The sequence below is a fragment of the Drosophila obscura genome, unplaced genomic scaffold, assembly GCF_018151105.1.
Source record: "Drosophila obscura isolate BZ-5 IFL unplaced genomic scaffold, ASM1815110v1 contig_150, whole genome shotgun sequence".
Lineage (NCBI taxonomy): Eukaryota > Metazoa > Arthropoda > Insecta > Diptera > Drosophilidae > Drosophila > Drosophila obscura.
Window position 1 is genome coordinate 11,941,986 of NW_024542736.1, and position 21,304 is coordinate 11,963,289.

General features: G+C 44.1%; 1 protein-coding gene across 3 annotated transcripts; it reads left to right on the forward strand.

The window, feature by feature from the left end:
- The first annotated feature begins 2,338 nt into the window (after positions 1-2,338).
- Positions 2,339-20,502, forward strand: LOC111066392. 3 transcript variants are annotated; one of them, XM_022354955.2, is made up of 11 exons: positions 2,339-2,491; positions 4,070-4,266; positions 13,227-13,472; positions 16,928-17,034; positions 18,112-18,221; positions 18,297-18,375; positions 18,438-18,535; positions 18,603-18,794; positions 18,859-19,001; positions 19,058-19,203; positions 19,901-20,502. In XM_022354955.2, the coding sequence occupies exons 2-11, from the start codon at positions 4,180-4,182 to the stop codon at positions 20,013-20,015; spliced, it is 1,323 nt and encodes a 440-aa protein (XP_022210647.1). In that variant the 5' UTR covers positions 2,339-2,491; positions 4,070-4,179; the 3' UTR covers positions 20,016-20,502. The 3 variants fall into 3 exon arrangements, with proteins under 3 accessions (XP_022210647.1, XP_022210646.1, XP_022210650.1); XM_022354954.2 differs by having other exon boundaries at positions 2,340-2,491; positions 13,227-13,487; XM_022354958.2 differs by lacking the exons at positions 2,339-2,491; positions 4,070-4,266 and adding an exon at positions 13,121-13,139 and having other exon boundaries at positions 13,227-13,487.
- Positions 20,503-21,304: the final 802 nt, after the last annotated feature.

Sequence of the window (21,304 nt, forward strand, 5' to 3'; positions counted from 1 at the left end):
CCCGCTTCCAGTTCGGGGCTTGAAGTGTTTTCCTGGCTGTTGGCCCGCAACTTTTTGGTAGCCAGCATAAATCTGTGCTGGCAAAAAAAACTTTATGGCATGGTTTAACCTCTGGCCGGGATCGGGGTGGTCGAGCTGATTCTGGGGTTATTTGGTGTCGGGTTCAACTCAGTCTGCCACCGCAATCCATCAACGTCAGCTCGAAATTAAAGTTCTCTCTCCTTCGTCTTTTATTGCAGCTAAAACCGCTGCATTACTGTCAACTAGTTATATAAACTGCAATGGGAAAAGAAAAAGCGTAGAGAGAGACAATGAGAGCGAGCAATTTTTTCTCATTTTCCTTTTTCGCAAAGCTCCAAGGAGGAAGCCACAACCGGAGTTGGAGCACCTGAAGCTATGTTTAACCCACTTTCGTGCGGCATTTCCTTTCGGGTTAGTTTCAAGCTGACTGTGCGCCAGGCATGTGCGTTCGCCTGTCATAAAACGGGGCTTAATGTCTTTTCGATGGTAATTAAAAATGTCAACTCTGCGTCAAGTCTCGGAGTCACACTAGCTGTCGCAGACAAAGAGTCCAGGGGTTTGATTGTGTGACTGTTAACCGGCACGCAAATTGTTTTGGTTCTGTTTCGTCTAAAGCTTAGCTCTGCCTGGAGCTCTTTCTGGGAGTTTTTTTGGGGTCAAAGACTTGCACAGCCTACCACAAAATTGTCGCTTCACATACTGCTACGCCTCGCCCCACCAAAATGGATTACCCGGAAAAGAGCAAACAATTTTCCCTTGCATACTTGCAGGCGGTCAGTGTGAAATAGTTTTCACTCGGTTGCGTTGCTGTGTGTATATCTAGGATATTCATTATTTTTTTTTGCTAACAATTAGCAGTATTAAAACCAGCCACTGGCTCCCCCGCTGGCAGTGGGTTTGTGGGTTAGCAGGTTGCGTATTATCCCTCCTCCTCTCCCGGCACTCCACCGAACGCTTTAATCGGCGACTAAGTCGCGTCGGCCCGCTCGCTCTTTGTTTTACTTGTAATTCAATAAAGCTATGTTGCCTCTTCTATCTATCCACTGGGCCCCGGGCTGGTGGGGTCTCCTCTCCGTTTTGTTGTTACGGCGTCTGTCTACGCTTATCACGTACATACATAGACACACACAAATACTAATGCACATACACATACACACTAAAATACACACACACACGTGCACACAGATACTCCGTAGAAACAACGCTGACTGGCTGATACAGAAATTTTTTTACAAGTATTTTTCTTTAGCCGTGTTTCGATTTTTTGGCAGTTCTTTCGAGTTTGAGTTGCACTTTTTACCAAATCAAAAAATCCTAGAGAATTTACCTCGCCACGAATTCTGTATGCAGGGCGCGAAGATCTCAGTTATGTTGTGAATGAACTTTAATGCTGTTTTGGGAAAGATCAAAAGTGAACGCAAAAGATATTTAAGACAAATTTGAAAGGCTAGTCTGTGCTTTGGAATTTAGAGAGCAAATAGATTTGACTGAACTGTCGACGACGGTGATGAAATTTTCACTGAGCAGCGATTTGGGGTTTTGTATAAGAATTTCCCACCAAACGGAAAATGAGTGTAAAGACATGTGAGTCCAGAGAGAGAGACAAAGCAGGAGAGCGAATAAATAGGGAGATACTTGAAAAGAGAGAGAAAGAAAGAGAAAGGGAGAGTAATCCATAACCATGGTGAGAATGCAACTTAATTTTGCACTAAAAATGCCAAACTATTGTCGGAATTAAATAATATATATATCCAAATACATCAGATATTATGTATTAATTAATAAACTGCAAGAAACATAAATATGTACCGTTATTTATCAGCAATTAACCAACACTGTCTGCTCTCTCGGTCAAGTGCCATCCCCGTTGGCGTTACTGCGCATGAGTCGGTTGGAGCGACACACGGGCGTATCGATTCATTGAAGTCTGCGTTACGCTACACATGCCAACAACCAACAACCACCACACACAGATACACACGCACATGGCATTATTTTTATCAGCAAGTGATAAAAAATGTCACGGAAAGGGGGTCATGCCTCATGCCAGCCGAGCTGTTGCATTGAGCGCCAAAGCTGCAGTTTGAAAATCATTTCCTAGTGATCTGGCACCACCAGCCACCATGCAAACAAACAGACAGACACAGCAGAAACGGCAAAAACAAACGGAAGATGTGACCAAAAAGAATGGGGAAAAGAGCGACGGAAAAAAAAGAAAACAAAACAAGCAGCGAAGCTGAAAATGAAGATAAAGAGCAGCAAAGCTTGGCTTAGAGCGCAGCGCCACAGAGGCACAGAGCCAGCACGTTGCCAGTTTCCGTCTACACGAATCAGTTGCCAACAAACTCTCAATCCGTTCAGTCGAGTCCAACGTGTCAAGCGGAACATAAAGTAGTGCATTTCATTCATAGTTCTACCAGTTTACGCGTTTTACAGTCCCAACCACATCAGTGTTCAAAGTGCAGTAGAGGTAGCTGAATTTAACGAAATATAAACCCACATTCAACTACTGGTTAACAGATTAAACGAGCAACAAACAAAAAACCCCCACAATAAGTAAACAATAAGCTGTTGCATAAAACTTGTTTTCACGTGTGTCTACGTCGCTCACCTAAAAAGAGCAGCAAAAAAACTAAACTGAAGCCTCCATCCAGAGCAATCCCACTAAAGTGAACCCAAAATATACAAATATAATATACATGATAAATAATTTAAAATTGTTTCTAATTATGAATAATTTCAAGCGGTTTTGTTTCCTGAATATTTCTATAGTTGAACTTTAATTTTAGAGTGCCTGGGAATTTGCACGAATCTGCTGGAAACTGACAGAGCTTTGTTTTCTCTCTTAAGACGGCTCTCTTTGTTTATCTATCTCTCTCTTAATTGCTCTCCCTAGCTTAGGTTCGTTTGCTTTTTTATTATTAAATAAAAATGACTAAGTTTTTGTTGGAAAGCTTTTGCTTGGAGCGAGTATTGCACATTGTGGCTTGGCTGAGGTTGCATAAAAAATGTTTTAATTTATGAGTTATTTTGAGAATAGCAAAGGCCAAATGTGTGTATGTTTGAGTGTGCCCAGGTGTTCGTGTGTGTGATTGTGTGTGGGTGTGTGTTTGCCATTTCCGCTCGAGTTTGTTGTTGGGAAAAGCGTCATAAATCACATGTGGGGCTAATAAATAACCTTTGTCAGTTAAAAACATAGAAATCAAAGTAAAACATATATGTACTCTTTTTCAACACATTAAACATTTTCGAGTTTGGTATCGACGCCAAATTTACTTAACTTTACGCATAAATGACACATTTCTATAATTGTTTGCCTTTGGACACTGCTTTTTTGTCATTTTCGCGCACATGACGTAAGCCAGGGCCGGAGCTCTAATCTGCTCTCCTCGCAGCTATGTCAGTTTGTTTTTTGCCCGACCGGACAAATATACATTTCGAATAAACTTGTTTTCAGCATTCCGACTCATTGTTTCAATCGAAACCATTTGCGAAACCTTTTTCCAGCTAAACGGACCGGGCGGCATTCAGCTTCATCTTAGAGCTTATTAGAGACAGATCAATAGGGTCGGGGTCGTCTTAACTTGATAACGAAATCAGAGTACGTGAGAATTAGATGCAGAGGAAACACTCCCCCAGATGGAGAGAGCATATTAAAAGATTAGAAAACTGATGCACTTGTGTCACGTTTCCGTACTTAAAGTTTCCTAGAAAGTTATGCCCAGAAAGCCACAAAAAAAAATCTCGAAATCATCTCGAAAATGCAGCCGGGGGGTAGATGAAACCGAGCTGATAAACCGCAGCTGCAACGAAATAGTTGGGGTTAGCATCGTTTTCAGCTCAGTTTTCAGTTCAGTTCGACTTAATAATTGTTCTCTATTGTTTACGTTGACTCATGCTCATCGCTCGATGAGTAATTTAAAAGTTACTTTTGTTGGAATGCAGCTGCTGCCTGACAGCCGCGTGAGCTGCATGAAATTAGCCATAATCAACGCAAAACAATTTGCACAATTGCTCAATTGGATGATAAACGAATGGGTTTTTGCAGTTGCCCAAAAGGATATAGCGACGCCTCAACCAGCTCCGACTCCTTCTCCTGCTGCTGTCCCAACAAAAGACTGAGGGAACGAACGCGCCGCGCCGCCCCGCACGCTCACGATGATACAAAGGCCAAAAACTGTTGGGCCTGGGCTCACGGCCTCAACGCTGCTGCTCCTGCCCCTGATCCTACTGCTGGCCGGACAGGTAAGTGCAACCGACTACTATGTACACCCGAGTGAAAGATAATTAGACCACTTTCTGGACATTTCACTTTTCATTTGCATACAATAATGTTCTGGGGGCCAGCCATGAAAACGAGGTTAACTGCCGGCCCTCTGTATCTGTCTTTCTCCATCTCTGCTTCTGTGCCTTCGCTGCCCATTCCCCATTTTCATGGTGACTTGGTTCGGCTCTGTGAATTTTCCACGGCAATTTTCCAGGGCAGACAAATTAATGAACTCCACAATGACTGCAGCTGGGCCAGTTTATCAATAGCAATTGCCATCGCCATCGCCATAACTATAACTCAGCGGGCAGGCAGCGGCGTGGGTCTTAGTGTGGTTCACTTGGCCCTCGGTGCTGCTGCCACTCCGAATGTGCCACTGACCGATATCTTAACTTTTACCCAACTCTGTACTCTGTACTATGTGCCCCAACCTCCCTAGCTTGGTTCATTGTTCGTGAGCGCTTCAGGAATGCTTTTCGGTTTCGGTTTTGGTTTCAGTTTTTGATTTGGTTTGGTTTGATTTCAGTTTTCCTATGAAATGGCACAAATCCATCAGATCAGAGTGAGAGCAGCGCCCTGTCTGGCAATCAGGGCTTGGCATCAATTGAAATTGGTTCAAGTCTAGATTGGGTGGGTATTGGGGGGGCCTTTACTCGTACTTGGGGGAACTATAAATCATATATATTATTTTCTGGAGTACAAAAGAAAGTTTCTTTGCAAACTATTAGTTGTAATATGTACGGGGAAACCCGTAGAAAGAGTTTCTTTTTGCATATACCCGTAAACTCTGCTGAGAATGTTCACAGGAATACATATCATGTCGGTGGCCTGAGTACTTTCATTAAAAATCTTTGAATTGCTTTATTGAAAGAAAATAATGAAGAGTTCTTCTCTCTCATGAATTTGACTAACTCTTATATATTTCCCTCACGGATATATCGTGTAGAATTAGTTCAAAACACTCAATTATAGTGGTACCCTCAGCAATCACTTTATTCCATTTTTTTATAGCACTTAAAACCTTTCAATAAGCTACTTTGCCTGTCATTTATGGACGGCCCAATTGATTTCTTAACACTTTGCATTTCAAACATTAATAAAACGCCCTCTGATGTCGTTCCCCCTGTCTTTCCCCTTTCAAAATGATAACGGGTATGTTGAACTATTCCTTGGAGTCAGCGGCCGCTTGCGAATGACATCATAAAATGCCGGTGCTGGGGTGTAGGCGTCAAAATACGCTCTTTGGGCTTGGCAGGCACTCGGCCTACAGTGCCCTGAGTTCCAGCCAGACTCAAACACTTCAAGGTACAACAACAACAGCATAAACAACAACTACTTAGGCATCTTAGTTGGCTTTTCGGTTAATGCAAAACTCACAAAACCTTGAAGCATAAAAGCAACGGCAAACAAAACGCAGTCTCTTCGCTGTAGATGATGTTTTTGGGATGATAATGATGATGATAATGATGATGATGATATAAGTCTACCCTGTCTGCAGTGGCCCAAAGGCAGGCCAGGCATACACGTAAAATAACCACCTATGCGAAAGTAAATCTCTCTCTGTATGGGTGCGTGTTAAGTATCTGTTAAAATTGAAACTTGGCTGGCTTACGGTACATTTGATGCTGCTGTCAGCTGAGTCGTTGGACGCTTCCAGTCTGCTTTTCACACTCATTAAACAATAAATGAACTTGCGCCTTTTTCGGCTCTGTCTTCTCTGTTACCCCAAAAAGGTTGTTCGCCCAAAAGCCAAGAAGCCGAATCCACAAATTTCATATGCTTTTCCCATTTTCCCATTTAATATGCTCGACACACACTTGACTTGACATAGAGATGCCCAAAATTAGCCAACGTATAACTCATTTTAATTGACGCCTTTTTTCTTGTGGCTAAATATTTACTTGCATATTAGCGAGTGCGTGTACTTGTTGATAATTTTATTGTTGTTTCTCGTACTGTCATGGCCATGTGGTTGTTGTTGTTGTTGCTGTTGTTACGGGCCATTAAAATCAGTTTCAATGTCAACGCACACAAACAGAAATGAGCTGAAATATGCTAATTCTCATTCGAAGCCATCCAAATCCAATACAAAATGAATATATAGTATGGCAATATACATATGTATTCGAACATGTATGGGTAGCTCTGTTTTGTACGGGCCATGTCGTCATGGCTTTGGACTGCCAGCAGCCATATAAGACAACGATCGGCAGCGAGAACAACCCACCAGCAGCCAAACAGCGATTTACGTTTCTTTTTATATAAAGCACAAAAAATACGAACAGCACAGAATGAATCTTGTGTATTTGGGCAGAAAGTGACGCGCTGAATGTGACCGCAGGTAGTCCGTGTTGCCCTGCGGTTTAAACTGTTGAAGTAATACAGAAGGCTTACATACTCTGTTAGAGAAAGAGATTGTAGAATTTTATATATTCAATGTAGAGCATAAAATAACATTAAATCTATTTAACGATGGGACTGATATTACGGAAAAGTTGGAGGGAATATTTATCTACCCAGTCTGGTAGTGTATCAAAACAAACCGCAAAACCCATTCTTGACTGACAAGCACGTGCTTGAACAACCGCTACCAAAGCCAATTGAAGTGCCCCACACAAGAATTGCCCTCTCTTGCCGGCAATTGTCATTGCCCCTGCTCGGATGATCCACTGCTGCGGTGGCCTGCAGGCAATAAAACCTTTGATACGCATATGAATGTACTCAAAAATATGATTCATTGTTTATTGTGCCTTAGTCGCATGTGTTTTTCTGAGAACCCGAGATGAGGCACCAACAGCGGTAGCAGCCGTAAAGTTGGAAGAAAACCAGCTGCTGCTAGACAAAAGACTTAGACAACAAACTTGCTGATTGTCTGGGCCATTTCAATGAAATTCTTTGGGTTGTGTGTTCTTGTTTTATTATTCCGTATTTAGTTTTTGTTTCCTTCTCGTCGAGAGTGAGGGCTAACGGTTTGTGGCAGATACAGTTGGCCGATCTTCTCTCCCCTGGCGAGCTATCAGCAGATACATTTTTTGTGTGCCACTGATAACCGCAGCATGCCAATGAATATCGGCTTAAGCTCAACCATTATGCTCTAATTAACAGAAAATATGACCAAGTCGCTGGAGTCCAAGCTCAAGTCCAAGCCCCTTGCATATTGACCACAAATATCGGATGCAATGGAGTGAACTGCCCGCAATTGGGGTAGCTGGAGCTGGAGACCTGGTCCCCGCCGAATGGTTGTTGGTTGTCATACTCGGAACGCAGCCACGACTGGGGCAATTAGAAGAGCAACCAGTTTGGGCACTGCACGCAACCTCAGCCAGCAGTGGGTTAGTAGTATCTGTGTCTGGACAGGAAGCCGTTGCTTGCCATTGCCGTTCTAGAGACGGAGATAGAGTCGGAGTCTGCTGCCAATAGAACTGAGTGTGGCGCGCAGTTAGATTCTATTGCTCTGGTCATAATTCTCTCACTTTTGGCTCAGGGAGTACCGAAAGGAAGTGGCCCGCAAAGTTTTGTGTTTGTGTCAAATTAAAAAAAAACAACTGACCACTAAAATTGGTCTATATATTCATCACATCTACATATACATATTTACATATTTGTATATATTTTTGACTATGAAATAAATACAATTCCAGCCACTCTGAGCTGACGCAATTTAACGCCGCGTTGATTTTGCAGTGCAAATTATTTCGCCCATTGCTAATGCTGTGCGGATGAAGTGTAGCGTGAAATCCATTAAAATTTATGCAAAAGTGTTTGGCATATTGGGTCATCATCAGTGGTAGACACTGCCACCAACACCCAGCCCCACAGCCACCAGCACACAGCATGGAGAAAGTTCTTTCTTTTGTTGGACTTGGGCTGCCTCTGGGTCGGTTAGCACATTTCATTATTTGATTAACTTGCATTGTTCACATTGCAATCCCACTCCAATGTGGTCTGGTTTGGCTCTGCTTGGCTCTGGCTGTGGGTCTGTGGCGCTGACTGTGGGTTTGTGCTGTCGCTATCCTCAACCCAGGCGGCCTGTCACTCACCGACTCGCTCCCAGCGAAAGAGCAGCAACAAAAACACTTCAGCAATTGTTTCTACCTTTGTTTGGCTATGCTCCAGCTTCGGGCCTCAGCCTCAGCGGTAAAAGTAGGTTTTATTTGAAACTAATGGGAAAAACTATTTCCATGTTCTGCTGCTGCCAGCAGCAACAGTTGGCAGTGCACGCTGCCGACTGTCATTGAGGCTTATGCCCAGAAAGTTTCATTTGGCCATGTATTTCGTATGTGTGTGTGTGTTTGTATGTTTTGGGGGGAATTTCCTTTCAAATTCTGTCCATGCAAAATGATGCGCATGGAAAGTGCACATTTATGAAAATTGCAGACAGATTGAGGGCTTTCTGTGTTGTTTTTTTTCTGTTATTGTTGCTGGGAAAACTCTGCGAATGAGTTTTTCGTGCAGAGTAGCAGAGTTGGAGCCAACATTTGACAGCAATTAAGGCGATGGTCAAAGAAAGTGTGACAACTTTAGAGCCAAGTCAAAATCACGATAATCTATTATTTCAATCAACCAAAAGATGACTCAGGCTCAGTAAATCGAGCCCCAAAATGGAACAATGAAAGTTGAAATTGCGGCGCCATCCCATCAAGATTTAAATCTATCTTGCAAAGAAAACCTACACCTCAATCTCCACTGATTTCCATCTGCTCTCCCATTCCAAACCTTTGATTAATGGTTATGACAAAGAGAAACAAATGTTCAAGTTTATGTACAGATTCAAGAACTTTCGGCACTCACTCAGCTACTGGAGATTACCATTTTGGGGCGAAAAAGGAGGCTAATTCACCTAAAGAAAGCTTTCAAAACATTGCCAGCCCTTGTAGGCCCTCAGCTTAGGCCAAGAATAGAAAGTACTTAGCATAATTGCCTGGCAACATATGGAAAAAATCCATTAAAACGAAACCTTGTAGCTCGAGCTACTGTAGCTCCAGACGGTTCCACATTGAAGTCGGACTTCAAGCGATGCCGTTTAATCAGGTACATAAATAACCAGCAAAGGTTTCGAATCGCCCAGAACTCCGTTGGAATGTTGTTCGACAATATTTTGTGAAGAAGTTACCAAGCTTTTTCTATTGATTGCTTCTCGGCATGGCCAACAAAAGGCCAGATAGGCAGACGAAGAGAGAGGGAGAAAGAGAGAGGGGGACAGACAAGTGCTTATTATTATATTAGTGGTACGACAGCGTTTCATTATGAGCCCAAGAATTGACCCGTTCACCAGCACCAGCACCAGCACCAAGTGCTGAAAGGGGGTCCCGGCTCCGGGTCGCCCAAGAACGTGCAGAGCCACTGACAGAGTCAGAGGTGGAGTCGCAGGTGGAGTTCCAGTCCCAGTCCCAGTACGAGACGTGCCATGGAATTAGCGCGTCAGAACATCAATGGAAAGCGCGCCAGCAATTGAAATTTAATTGAAGCCACGGCGACATTAATTGCTGACTGCTTTTCTTTCTTCTACCAATTTTTCTCCTTTGCTTGGCGTTGAACCCTAGGCGAGCCGAAAATGATGGGTAGATAAAACTGTAAGGAAACCCTTTCAGCTGTCAGTTGGCCGCTTGTCTGCATTATATAATCAGCCAAAGCTCGGAACGAGTTTCGCCTCTGTCAGCTTCATTAAGCTTTTCGGCCAGTGCCAGCATCGGCCGAATGCCCAGCCCCACAGCTCCAACTCAAGCTCAAGCTCTGTCCCAAAAAGCCAGCACTAAACATAAATACCCGATGTCCGTGGACGCGTCTCGGGGCCCGCTCCTATCTGGCTGGACTGTAATACGAGTTAAACGGCAATTTATGCGCTGCCAGCGAAAATACCGTGACAATTTGCAATCAGCCGAAGTCGGAGACGGCGACGGCGACGGAGACACAGACCCAAAACAGAGCTGGACTCTGGGCCAGCTGGGGCTTAGTCCGGGCCCCTATCCGATCCAATCCGAACCGAGGCTTGGCACGGCTCGGCTCGGCCTTATGTTATAATTTACTTTGAGTCGAGCTTTATTGCTCGAGCGCCACATAGCGGAAATTCAAATGCACGCGAAATATGTTAAGAGCCCGGACAGACGCAGACGCAGACTCAGACCAAGACCCCGACCCAGAGGCTCCCCCCTTTTGTTATGCACGAGTTTTGTTTTCGCTTCTAATCCGAGCTTGTTGCACATGTTTTTGACTCTCTGCGATCGGAATATGTATGTTCGCCAATCTGTTTGACCAGCTACGTGAATGCGCAGCTGCACTAAGTCTTTGGCCCGCGATTGTATCGCTCAACTAAAATCGCAAACAAACAAAAAACCCAAAAGTAGACAATAAAAAAAGCCACATCCTTGCGAAATGTTTAAATTGTGCCAAAAACGGGCATAAAGGAAACACACCCAGCCAGACAGCCAGCCAACCAGCCAGACAGGCGAGTGCAGCCACGTAAATTGAGTTAAATTAGTTGTCCACATAAATCACAATCATTTGTGATTTAATTGCTCTGCGAAAGGGTGATCTGGCCTAAGTTCCCGATATGTTGGTTCAATCTGGAGACTTATTGATTGAGCTTAAGGTAAAAATATGAAAGATTTTAGCTGGATAAACTGTTGGACTGCACACATAGAATGCACACATAAGGGAGGAGGCTGGGAAATTTTAATGCCCCATTTAAATGGAATAAAAAAATCGTTGGATAGATTTCAATAAAAATTCAGCATTAAAGTTATTGCCATCCGAAGAAAAAGGAACCCCCAAAGACCCATAAAGTCTTATGGCTTAATGTCTTATGCTTTGTTGTGCTGCAGAGCATTTTGCTATCGGCGTTTTTTTTTTTTTGCGTCTCCACTATAAACCCTATTTCTCACGTGAACTCGGCAGCTTTGTCATTCTTAAGCAGCTAATTGCCGCTGCGAAAAAGCAGCAACCAGAGTGGAAAACAGTCGGGATAAGACCTGCCTCTCCTGTACTAATTGCTCACGTCACTTGGTTTAATAGTTAAAATGGCTAAATGCGGCGGGCCGAACACTTTTGGTTTATGGCCTGACCCCTTGCAGCCATATAAATCAGCGGTAGGCAACGTCTTGGTCTGTGGCTTTGGCTCTGGACCCACTTAATGATCCTGCCCAGTCAGCTCTGGCCGCGTTGGCTGCCAGCTCTAGCTGTGCCTGGCTTTGGGGCGGCCTACGTTTCGATTTTCTGATACGATTTACATGCGGTCGAAAAAGGAATTTTTGAATAATCGCTGGGGCATACTTTGCAGACATTAGGCCCGTGTGTCCTGCGGGGCTTTCGGCTCTTGGGAAATCCATCAAAATCAGAGCCGCTGCGTGGCTCATTGGCCATGGCGTGACGTGACTGGCAGCGCAAGTGTCTAATTGTGTGTTCGGTTTTAGTTTGTATTTTTCCACCATGGAAAGTCCAAACACAATCAGAGCGTGTTGCATAATACAAAAGGCAAATGCTGTTAAAAATTTTGTTTGCTATTTTAACAAGCCGCCGCAGCTCGCGGAGGACTGACTCCGCTCGAAACGATAGTGAAACGAGCATGCAAAAACTATTTTAATTGACTGCCGTTGCAGTTGCAGTTGGCAAAAATCCATGCAAAACAATTGCATTTTGCCGAGCGACAAATTGTCATGGGAGTTGGATCGAAGCTGGAGTTGCAGTTGGAGTTGGACCCAAGCCACAGCCACGGGCACAGTCACAGACACAGACACACAGACCCAAGCCCAGACCCAGACCCAGCAGTCTCATGTGACCCTCGAACGTGTGCTCGGCGCATTGAACTCCTGATCGGAGCTGGATATGGGTCTGTCCGCCATCGCGGGCCTTTCATTGTCTCTTCTTTGGCACAAAGTGGCCCGCGCATTGAGATACAATAAATTGTTGATGGCATGCAAAGTGGATGTTCTAGTTGCCATAGAAAGTGGCACACTGGCCAACATGTTTTTGGCTCTGTTTGCTGGCTCTGTTGCTGGCTCTGGCTCTGACAGCGACAACGGATCGAACTGGGTCATCCGGCTGCATTTCACTTGACGCACAGTAGCAGTAGCCAGCGAGCTCAAAAAGGATTGGCTGGAAAATTAATTGCTTTAATGACTGAACAAAATTTCATATTTTTTGCAAGGCTCTGCGGAACCCAGAGCAGATCTGAGCTGCGATGATCTGAGCTGAGCCGAAGGGCAGCATTTCGAAAGTAAATATAAATCAAAAGTTCGGTGAACAGTTGCGCCTTTCGCCCGGGACAGGCTCAATAGAGATTCGGCTCTGACTTGGCCAGGGCCCGAGGGCCGGCTGTGCCTGTAACTGATGTTGGAGCTGTAGCTGTGGCCGGACCACAAAGGCGGCGTCTCTGCGATTGTCATGACATGACTTACTTAACTTTTGTGCTGCTTATCTAGCGCCTACAGTTCACAATCCACAGTCTCCCAGTCGCTACAAGCTACGTTTCCCTAACGTTCTGTGGCTCTGGGGCCCCCAAAGCTGGAGCACAAATTCAATTATCACGACAGAGCGACAGCAGCCCAAGTCGAGCATGCCAATAAATTATCTTAGAGCCAAATGCCTTTGACAGTGCGCGACTGGAACGGTGCTGACCCAAAACGTGCAGAACATTGGCAGCTCTGTTGGCCCAAAGTTCTGAGCTGAGCTGAGCAATCTCTGGGGCTGTTGCTGTTGCCTTTGCCTTTGCCTTTTTGCAATTAATTGCGACTCTGGCCGACTCTTTGGTTTACCTTTTAAAATTAATTTGAATTTTCCTCTCTCGCTGGGGCTGCTGTTTCTGCTGCTCTTTTTGTTGTTTTGTCCCATGAGTTGGCGTTAATTTTCTGACCATGTGCGTTAGTTCCCAGGGTCCAGAAATCGGGTCAAAGTTATTAACCAAAGTATCTAATCGAACTGTACGCTTTTGTTACCATTTCAGGCTGCCACACAGGAACCGGCGGCATCTCCCAGCGAATTTGCCCCACATGTGACGGCCACTTGCAAGGCGGGCACGATGAACATCAAGGTGAAGGTGAACTCAGGCTACACGGGCGCCGTGCACGCCCGCGACTTTCGCACCCCGGCCTGCATGGCCATGGGCGACGGCACCGATGCGGTTGCCTTCAGCCTCAACCTGTGGGCCAAGCAGGGAGCCAACGACTACTGCGGCATTCTCGTCAGCAACGTGAGTGGAAGCAATGTAAGCATAACCGTTCAGCGCTTCCCTAACCAAATTAATCACTAAACCGGGCATAATCGAAGATAAAATCGGTGATCTAAAAGGAATGGCGAAAAGAGTTGGCAATTTTTGAAGACATTTCATTGATATGTACGAATGATTATTTTCAATGAACCAATCAATCAAATTAGCAAGTTATAAGAAAGTTAATATAAAGTAAGAGGCACCTTTTAATTTTGTATCCTTGAGATACAACTCAAAGCTCTCCATCAATCGAAGGAACCAGCAGCCAGAGCATTTCCTCCTTAGCAAGTTCGTTGCCTAAGTCTTTCGTTTGTCGCCCCACGCCTGCTAAATGTCCAATTAATTTGGGCAGCCATAGACAATAATTTGCAAATTACCAACAAAATTTAGGCAGACAGCTTGTGGAAAACACCTAACCGAAAAAATCACCAACTGTGAATTGTTAGGCAATCTGGCAGGCAGCTGGAAAACCGCCAAAGCAGCCGCAACAAGCCGCTGCAAATTTTAACTTTAACGAGAGAGGGATAGAAAAGGAGAGAGAACCTGAGAGCTGCAGAGACCTTGTATGGCTAAAAAGGGCACGCATGCGCATAAATTTCAGACCGCCTATACCGGGTCTTGACTGTGCAGTTGAGTCTTGGCCCCAAATCAACGCAAATCAGCTAGAGCCGCAGCAAAAGCCACCACCAAGACGGGAAGAGATGGTGGACTGGTCGCAGTCGTAGTCGTCAGTCTATATAGTAACGATGGCAATAAAAATCAAGTTTAATCCTACGTGCATCACAGGCGTTGACAGGCGACGACTGCAATTCCGTGTGGGTCTGCTACACGCACTCAAACAATGCCAGACAAAGGCAAATCGCATTAGCCATAGTCATCCCATATAGATACGCCATGCACCATACTCCATAAGACATAAGCCCATACGCTTGCAATACCCTATGCACTTTGTGGAAATGCAAATTATCCGCAGGGCCCCGGATGGCAGGGGGCAGGGCAGGGCGCATCATGTTTATAAGTACAAGCACATACAACATTATTAATTGCAATGTCAAATCGCACCGACCGATCCCAATTTCTGTTCTCTCGCTCTCTCTCTCTCTGCTAGAAGTAGGGCCCCGCATTCGATGCTGGGGGAAGATTCAGGATCTTTTTCCCTGGGCCGGGGCCTACAAGGCCCACCTTCCGTTTATCTAAAAAAAAAAAAATAAAAAGGGAGGTCCCCCATAAAATTAAATCACGCTTATCGCAGCTTGGATTTTATTTTTATATGTTCACGTACATAAGTATCCGTATACACGAGTGCGAGTACGAGTATGTATCTTTTTGCCAGTTCTCTGCGAGTGCCTTGGCAGCGTGCGCCGGCGTCTAGCTAAAGCTACAGGTCGTGGCTGTGTCTGGGACTGTGAGACTCAGACAGAGACTCAGAGACAGAGAACTCTGACTGGGGCGAGACTGTGAGTTCACATGCCCAGACACGGCTTTCCACGCTTCGACTTTGACAGCATTCCGAGCTGTTGTGTTGTTGGGGCCTGCCTGTGCGTGGAATTTGTGTCAAAAGAATGCTTTTTCTGCTGGGGCAATTTTGATTCTATTTCTTGGCAAATATTTTCGTTTGCCTTTAATTGCTCTCGAAATGCCTGCAGTCTTCAGCCTTGTCTGACCTTGGCCACAGACTGCACCATCCACCATTCCTCCTGCCTCCCACTCCCACTCTCTCGCTCTCTCTCGTTTGGGCCTTTGCTCTGGTCTGCAGATACTTGCCAGAGCATGAAATTGGCGCTGACAATGGCCAAGATGCCAAAGCCGCAGAAACAATTTTTACATAGAGTTCAAGATGTTATTGTTGTTGTTTCTGTTGGATGTGGGCTGATTCCAACTGCGGCCGTACTTGAACTTATTTCTTATTACCAACGCAACGTTATTATTGCTATTATTTCTGCTATTTTCGTGGCGAGTGGGCTGCCATTCATTCAGTCAGGCAGGCAGGCAGAAATTGTTAGCCATTATTTGATGATGGTTGTTATGGTTCTTTTGTCTGCCACCATTATATACACATTTAAATGTTAATTGCAAATGCAATATGGCCGGAGACTGTGGGCAGGGTACAGAGAACCTCAGAGCAATTTGCCATCAAGCAATTTCAACACATTTAGCCCGGTTAATGGGAGTCACTCCTCGTCTAGCATATGGAAAATCAACTTTGCCATTTTCTCGGCTTTTGATAATAACTTGATAATGAGCTCATCCGCCGTGGCATGCAACTGCGTGATGCATGAGTTGGCCAACAGATTGTGACATCATTGGCCAACCTGCCAGCATCGTTCCCCTCCATTGAAGAGAGTTGTGATTGCAGCAGCAGCAACAGCAGAAGCAGCTGCCGAGGATACCTATGCGCTGCTGCTGCTGCTTTTGATGCTGCTGCCTTGAGGTATTTATAACTGATCCGATATGTTGTGTTTATTTGCTAACTGCTTCAACCAAGCCAATCCAACTGACCAACGCCATAACCATAACAAATAAAGCAAACCAGCAAACCAACAAACCATAATCAAGCCAACTCATTCACCAGATGAGCTGACAACATTTAATACAGTAAACACCAGAAAGCGTGGGCTCCATACCAAATGATTAAACAAATTATACATAAAAAACTTAACTTACATTTACTTATACTTATTTATTTACTGGACAATGTGGAAACCAGTTTGGCAGGCAGCTGTGCTGTGGAAAAACTTATGTAAACCGCCACAGAAGTGACAAAGAAACTTGTACTTTTTTTTTTTGCTTGCACCCAACAGAAAATATCTTTTTATGGAAAGCTGTTGGGTTACATGAGATCCGATTTCGGTTGCGGGTCAAGGCCAAGCCAGGCCAGGCTTCAGTGCAAATAAATATTACAAAATTCAAGTTTGGCCAGAGAGCAATTACCGCAGGGGATATCTTGACCACCCAAGCGCAGAGATTCTCAAGATTCAGTCAGTCACATATCGCTGAGCAGTTCCAACCTCGGATGATATTCAAAGTGAATAGAAAATAATTACTGCAAACCTATGATAGGCCCACTCATTAAGTGGATAGTACAGCAAGCAGCATGGTCATACTTAGTCAAACAACAAACTAAAAGAGAGATAGAGAGAGAGAGCTATAGAGAGACACCACAACGTTGGAGTGGAGTGGAAAACTGCTAAGAAGAAAATAAACAAGTGGAAAATGCGTCACACTTGGCGGCATTTTGCATTTCCTTGTTGCACGATTGCATCATGTGACAATTAACATGCCACAAGTGCAAGTAGCAGCCATGATCATGGTGGCAGTATGGCAGCCAGAGTCTGCTTCTGTTTGACGGTGGGGCACTAAATTCGGTCCTAGCTTGGCTCTTCCAACCAATCAACATTAACAATTAAATGGACTTTCCCTCAATCTCCTTCCCACAGCGCACCGAGGAGCGATCCATCCAGCTGGCAGTGCGTGTGCACAAGACACTGGAATTGGCGGATGATAAGTTTTATGTGATTACCTGTGGCAAATCGGGCTACACTCGGTAAGTTTTTGAATGCCCAACCTGTCTAGACAATTGCACTTAAATCTCTGTGCCAAACGCTTGGACTGTAATTTTTTTGGTCAGGCTTCCGTCAGCCCAAAGTGCTCCAAGTTCTCCACTGATTTGCCAATTGCCAGCCAACTCGTTCTGCCAGTCGGCACACAACAAATGAAGTGGAATCAAAGAGCAAATTGTGCTGACTGGCCCATAGAACATGGAGTGTGGGGGGCATGTTGCATACTTTTACTCTCGCATGTAGGTGTTGGTTGCTCTTCGTCCACCATTTTTGCCATTGTTCGAATTTCTCCCTCTATATATGTAGAATTAGAACTCAAGGCCATTAAGCTCTTGCCCACAATAGGGGGGCTCTTTCACTCAATCACCTCTTTCGCGCAAAAGTTCCCAAAAAAAAAAAAAGGAAAAAACCAACAAATTTTTATTGTTTACTTAGCAGCAGTTCAATTAACGGTAAACGACTTGAGGGGGCAACGATAATCATCTTGAGGTGAATGAGAAACAATTTAATTTACCTTCTCGAGCCTCTTGCCTCATTTGCATAGTGCCAATGACTCTCCGCCCCTGCCCCTGCATAGCTCCGGCTTACGCAAGTCTCTCACTCAAATGGAATTCCAGCTGAGGTTTAGAAAAAAACCAGCGCTCAAGTCGGATATAAAAATGGCATCCAAAACGGTTTTTCCAAAACGTTGCGCTCTGTTAAGCCCATGGTACGACTACACAACGAGGAGGAATCAAAAGCAAAGAAATTGTTTACAAAAATCGTGCAAAACCATGCGGCTCGTGTACAAGGCAAACAACAAATAGTTATAGATGTAATTCGTATATATACGTATATGTACGTGTGTATATCTGGCCCACAAAGCAACTGTCTATAGCGCAATGACCGGCAATTGTTGCATAATTGTAGCATTGCAGAATTTGCAACTGAACTGCAGCCAGAGCTCAGAGCTTTTGGGTCTATTGGCTGCGCTTTTAATTAGCCACTGGCTCATAGAGTAATTAGTGAGCTGTCCCAGGCGTACCGCTAACAAAACCCTCCTCCCACTATGTATATTGCAGCGATGACAATGCCCATGTGGTGCTCAAGTTTCTGGAGAACGATCATCGGGTGCGTGAGACGGTCTACGGCCACGAGTACAAGATACGCGCCGAGTTCTCCAAGCCAAATGGTGGGTAGTGCCCGTGCCAGTGCTCTCCCTCGAGCCACTATTAACGCTCTGCCATATCATTACACCCATTTTCAGATACCTATGGCCTGCGTGTGGGCAACTGCTTTGCCTTTGACAAGAAGAACCGAACCCTCAAGCTCACCGACGATAGCGGGTAAGTTTCCGCTCAGCCAGTGTCTGAAAACAGTTAGTATCTGATCTAAATTTGCCCAAAAGCTGCCCCTACGATGCCACGATTATCAGTCGCTTTGTGCCCACTACGGATGGAAGAGCTGCCGAGGCGACTCTCACCTCAATGTTCAAGTTTCCCGAAGGTAGGACTCACCGGATCCCAAGGAACACCATGCTAACTTTCTCTCCCTATTTTTCGTTGTCTGGCAGGCTCTGAGGTGCATCTGCAGTGCGATGTGATCCAGTGCTATGGTCGCTGTGTGGAGATCGATGATTGCAATGATGTGGCCCTGGCTGGCTTCACCAAGGGCGGCAATACACCAAGGAAATTCGGTCCAAATGAGGAGGGCTCCAGCCTGGCCGGCACCACAGTCTTTGTTCTGGATCCCGCAGAGGCTAGATGTAAGTAGCAGCTTAAATTGGATCGAATTTTTGTATATCTATTGATTTATGTATATGTGTACAGTAATCTCGTCGAGCTGCGAGGATGGCATACGACCCAGTTGGCTGCTCTGGCTGACCATTACATTGGGTGTCCTATTCCTAATCATGCTGCTCATGAACATCTTCCTCTGCACGGCCATGAGCTGCAGTTGTGCCAACACAGAGGTCAGTTTTTCGCGCATTAAGTGTAGATAAATCATGGCTAATCGAACCGTTTGCAGATCATCGAGAAGGAGCCATCGATCATTGAGGAATACGATCCGTATCGCAGCTGGCACGGCAGTCAGTACGGCTCCCGTTATTCGCTGCATGGCCGGGATGCGCACAAGGGCTATACCAGTGGCGGCTCGACGATACACTCAAATAGGTCTGATAGATATTAAGCTGCCTCCACAAGCCAACACACAGATACACACGCATACATACACGTACATCTCTATTCTACACCTGCTCTGCTCTCACAAATTATTTTCTGGTAGCTGTGGAGCCCCAAAGCCAACAAACAAACAAACACACACACAGACACACACACACTACAGCATGCCTACAACAAAAGTATCTTGTATCTGCGTCTCTATGTATCGTATTTCGTTTGTACTCGTACTCGTGCTCGTATCTCTTGTTCTTGTTAACGTTAACCTCTGCTGAAGTGCCCGCCCTTCTGGACAGCAACCAACCAACACAATATGCTCGCAACAACACAACTTCTAGTGTTCACAAAACTACAACAAAATCAAATCAAAAACAGAGAGACAAAGAGAGAGAGAGAGAGAATGTTAAACCATTTCGTGCCTAGTATTGCAACTGTAATTAACCGATAGTAACTTGCATTTGTCCACCGACAATAACTAACACAACACAACACTCCAACTAAGTTTCCTGCTCCCACTTTTCTCAGAACAATAGAACGAAAACAATGCTCGTACGAAAACTAACCGTCAGTTTCAAGGAATTGCTAACTAATCCGTCTTGAAGATTTCTCTTGAACTATGTACTCGTATTTCTTCTCCTATGCAATTGAATTGTGTTGTATTAAATCCAAACTTATCCAACGTACTTCGAAGGTCAATGCCAATCGATAACGATAACGATTATGCAATTGTGCACTCGCGTCCCGGCTCTAGACATTCCACGTTACACGGACAGCGCGCCCATCGGGGACCGCCCAGTAATATCTGAATCTGAACCGATAAACCCAATTGATAAGAACGCGACCATAATGAAAGTAGTTCTGTAAGCTAGCCTAAGATTTCCCCGCTCCTCCCCACTATCTGGCGTCACAAATGTATATAACTAAAAGATTATAAGATGATTCTTCACCCTAAAAGTTTTTCCAAATTCCTAACGATAGAAATGATGATGCCGCTGTAAAATACTAAACTAAAAGGAAATACTAAACGTACCCTTGGCCTAATTTTAAAACAACTACTTAACATAAGTCATTAGTCTGTCATAAGTGCGAACGAATGTGTATTAGCGAAATGTTTCAACTACTTGTAAAAAAAAACAGAAGCAGGCAACATTAATTTAAAGTATACAAAACTACAGTATACATAGTCTAAAATGTTAAGAAAGCAAACCCAACCCGATCCTCCATTTGGAACACGCGTTAAACGTACGAATTGTAATTAATTTAAAATTAAAGCAATTAATTTAATAAAAACTAAAAAAACAAAAACGAAAATTATGCGACTGTTCTTTTAATTGGAGAATTCACTGCACATTGGTATAGAAATCCGAATCTATCTCTATTGGATCCGAAATATAAGAATCACAGATATCCGTGCAGTTAAGTTTTCTATTTTATAATCGGAAATACATAAATATTTATTTTACAAGCATAACAATTCCGAAATTAATAGTCACATTAAATTAGAAGGCACAATATTTAATAAATATTTAGTTCCCAAGCTTCGTCCAGAACTTCGCAAGGAGCAAATTGGTCTCTTTGGGAGAAAAGTATCCGGCATATCAGTGGAATTTCCGTATCTTGGAAGAACATAGTACAATAAAACTAAATACATATATGTATTTGATACTTACTGATTGGCGGAAAGGGAACATGTGCAATTTCATTAGCCAGGAACACAATTATAGAAAACAATTTTAGATCTTTAATATGTGTTTCCAGTTCCACCGCTAACCGGCCGACGGACTACGCCTGGTTTAGTGCTACAAACACACACCATTGAGTCGATGCTCTGATGCCATAAAGATGTGCCTAAAGGTATGCAACAGTTTATAAAACTAGATTTTTATTTTGTAGATCCAGGTGTTCATTCAGGTAGCCAGGTGGTTCATTCAGGTACTCGTTCACAAGAAATGATTGAGAGTATTTTCAATGTCGGTAACTAAAAATAATAATTTATGATTCTAAATACTCCATTTTAGTCTGCAAATTTACGTATTTTTGAATGATTAATTTTTGATTATCTTAAATGTGGAAACATACATATACATATGTACAG

Excerpts from the sequence above, each read along its gene's own strand:
- LOC111066392 (XM_022354954.2), top strand. The coding sequence starts at position 4,180 with ATGATACAAAGGCCAAAAACTGTTGGGCCTGGGCTCACGGCCTCAACG. Across the intron at positions 4,267-13,226 it reads TCCTACTGCTGGCCGGACAG|GCTGCCACACAGGAACCGGC; the intron begins GTAAGTGCAACC and ends TTACCATTTCAG. Across the intron at positions 19,002-19,057 it reads GCAGTTGTGCCAACACAGAG|ATCATCGAGAAGGAGCCATC; the intron begins GTCAGTTTTTCG and ends AACCGTTTGCAG.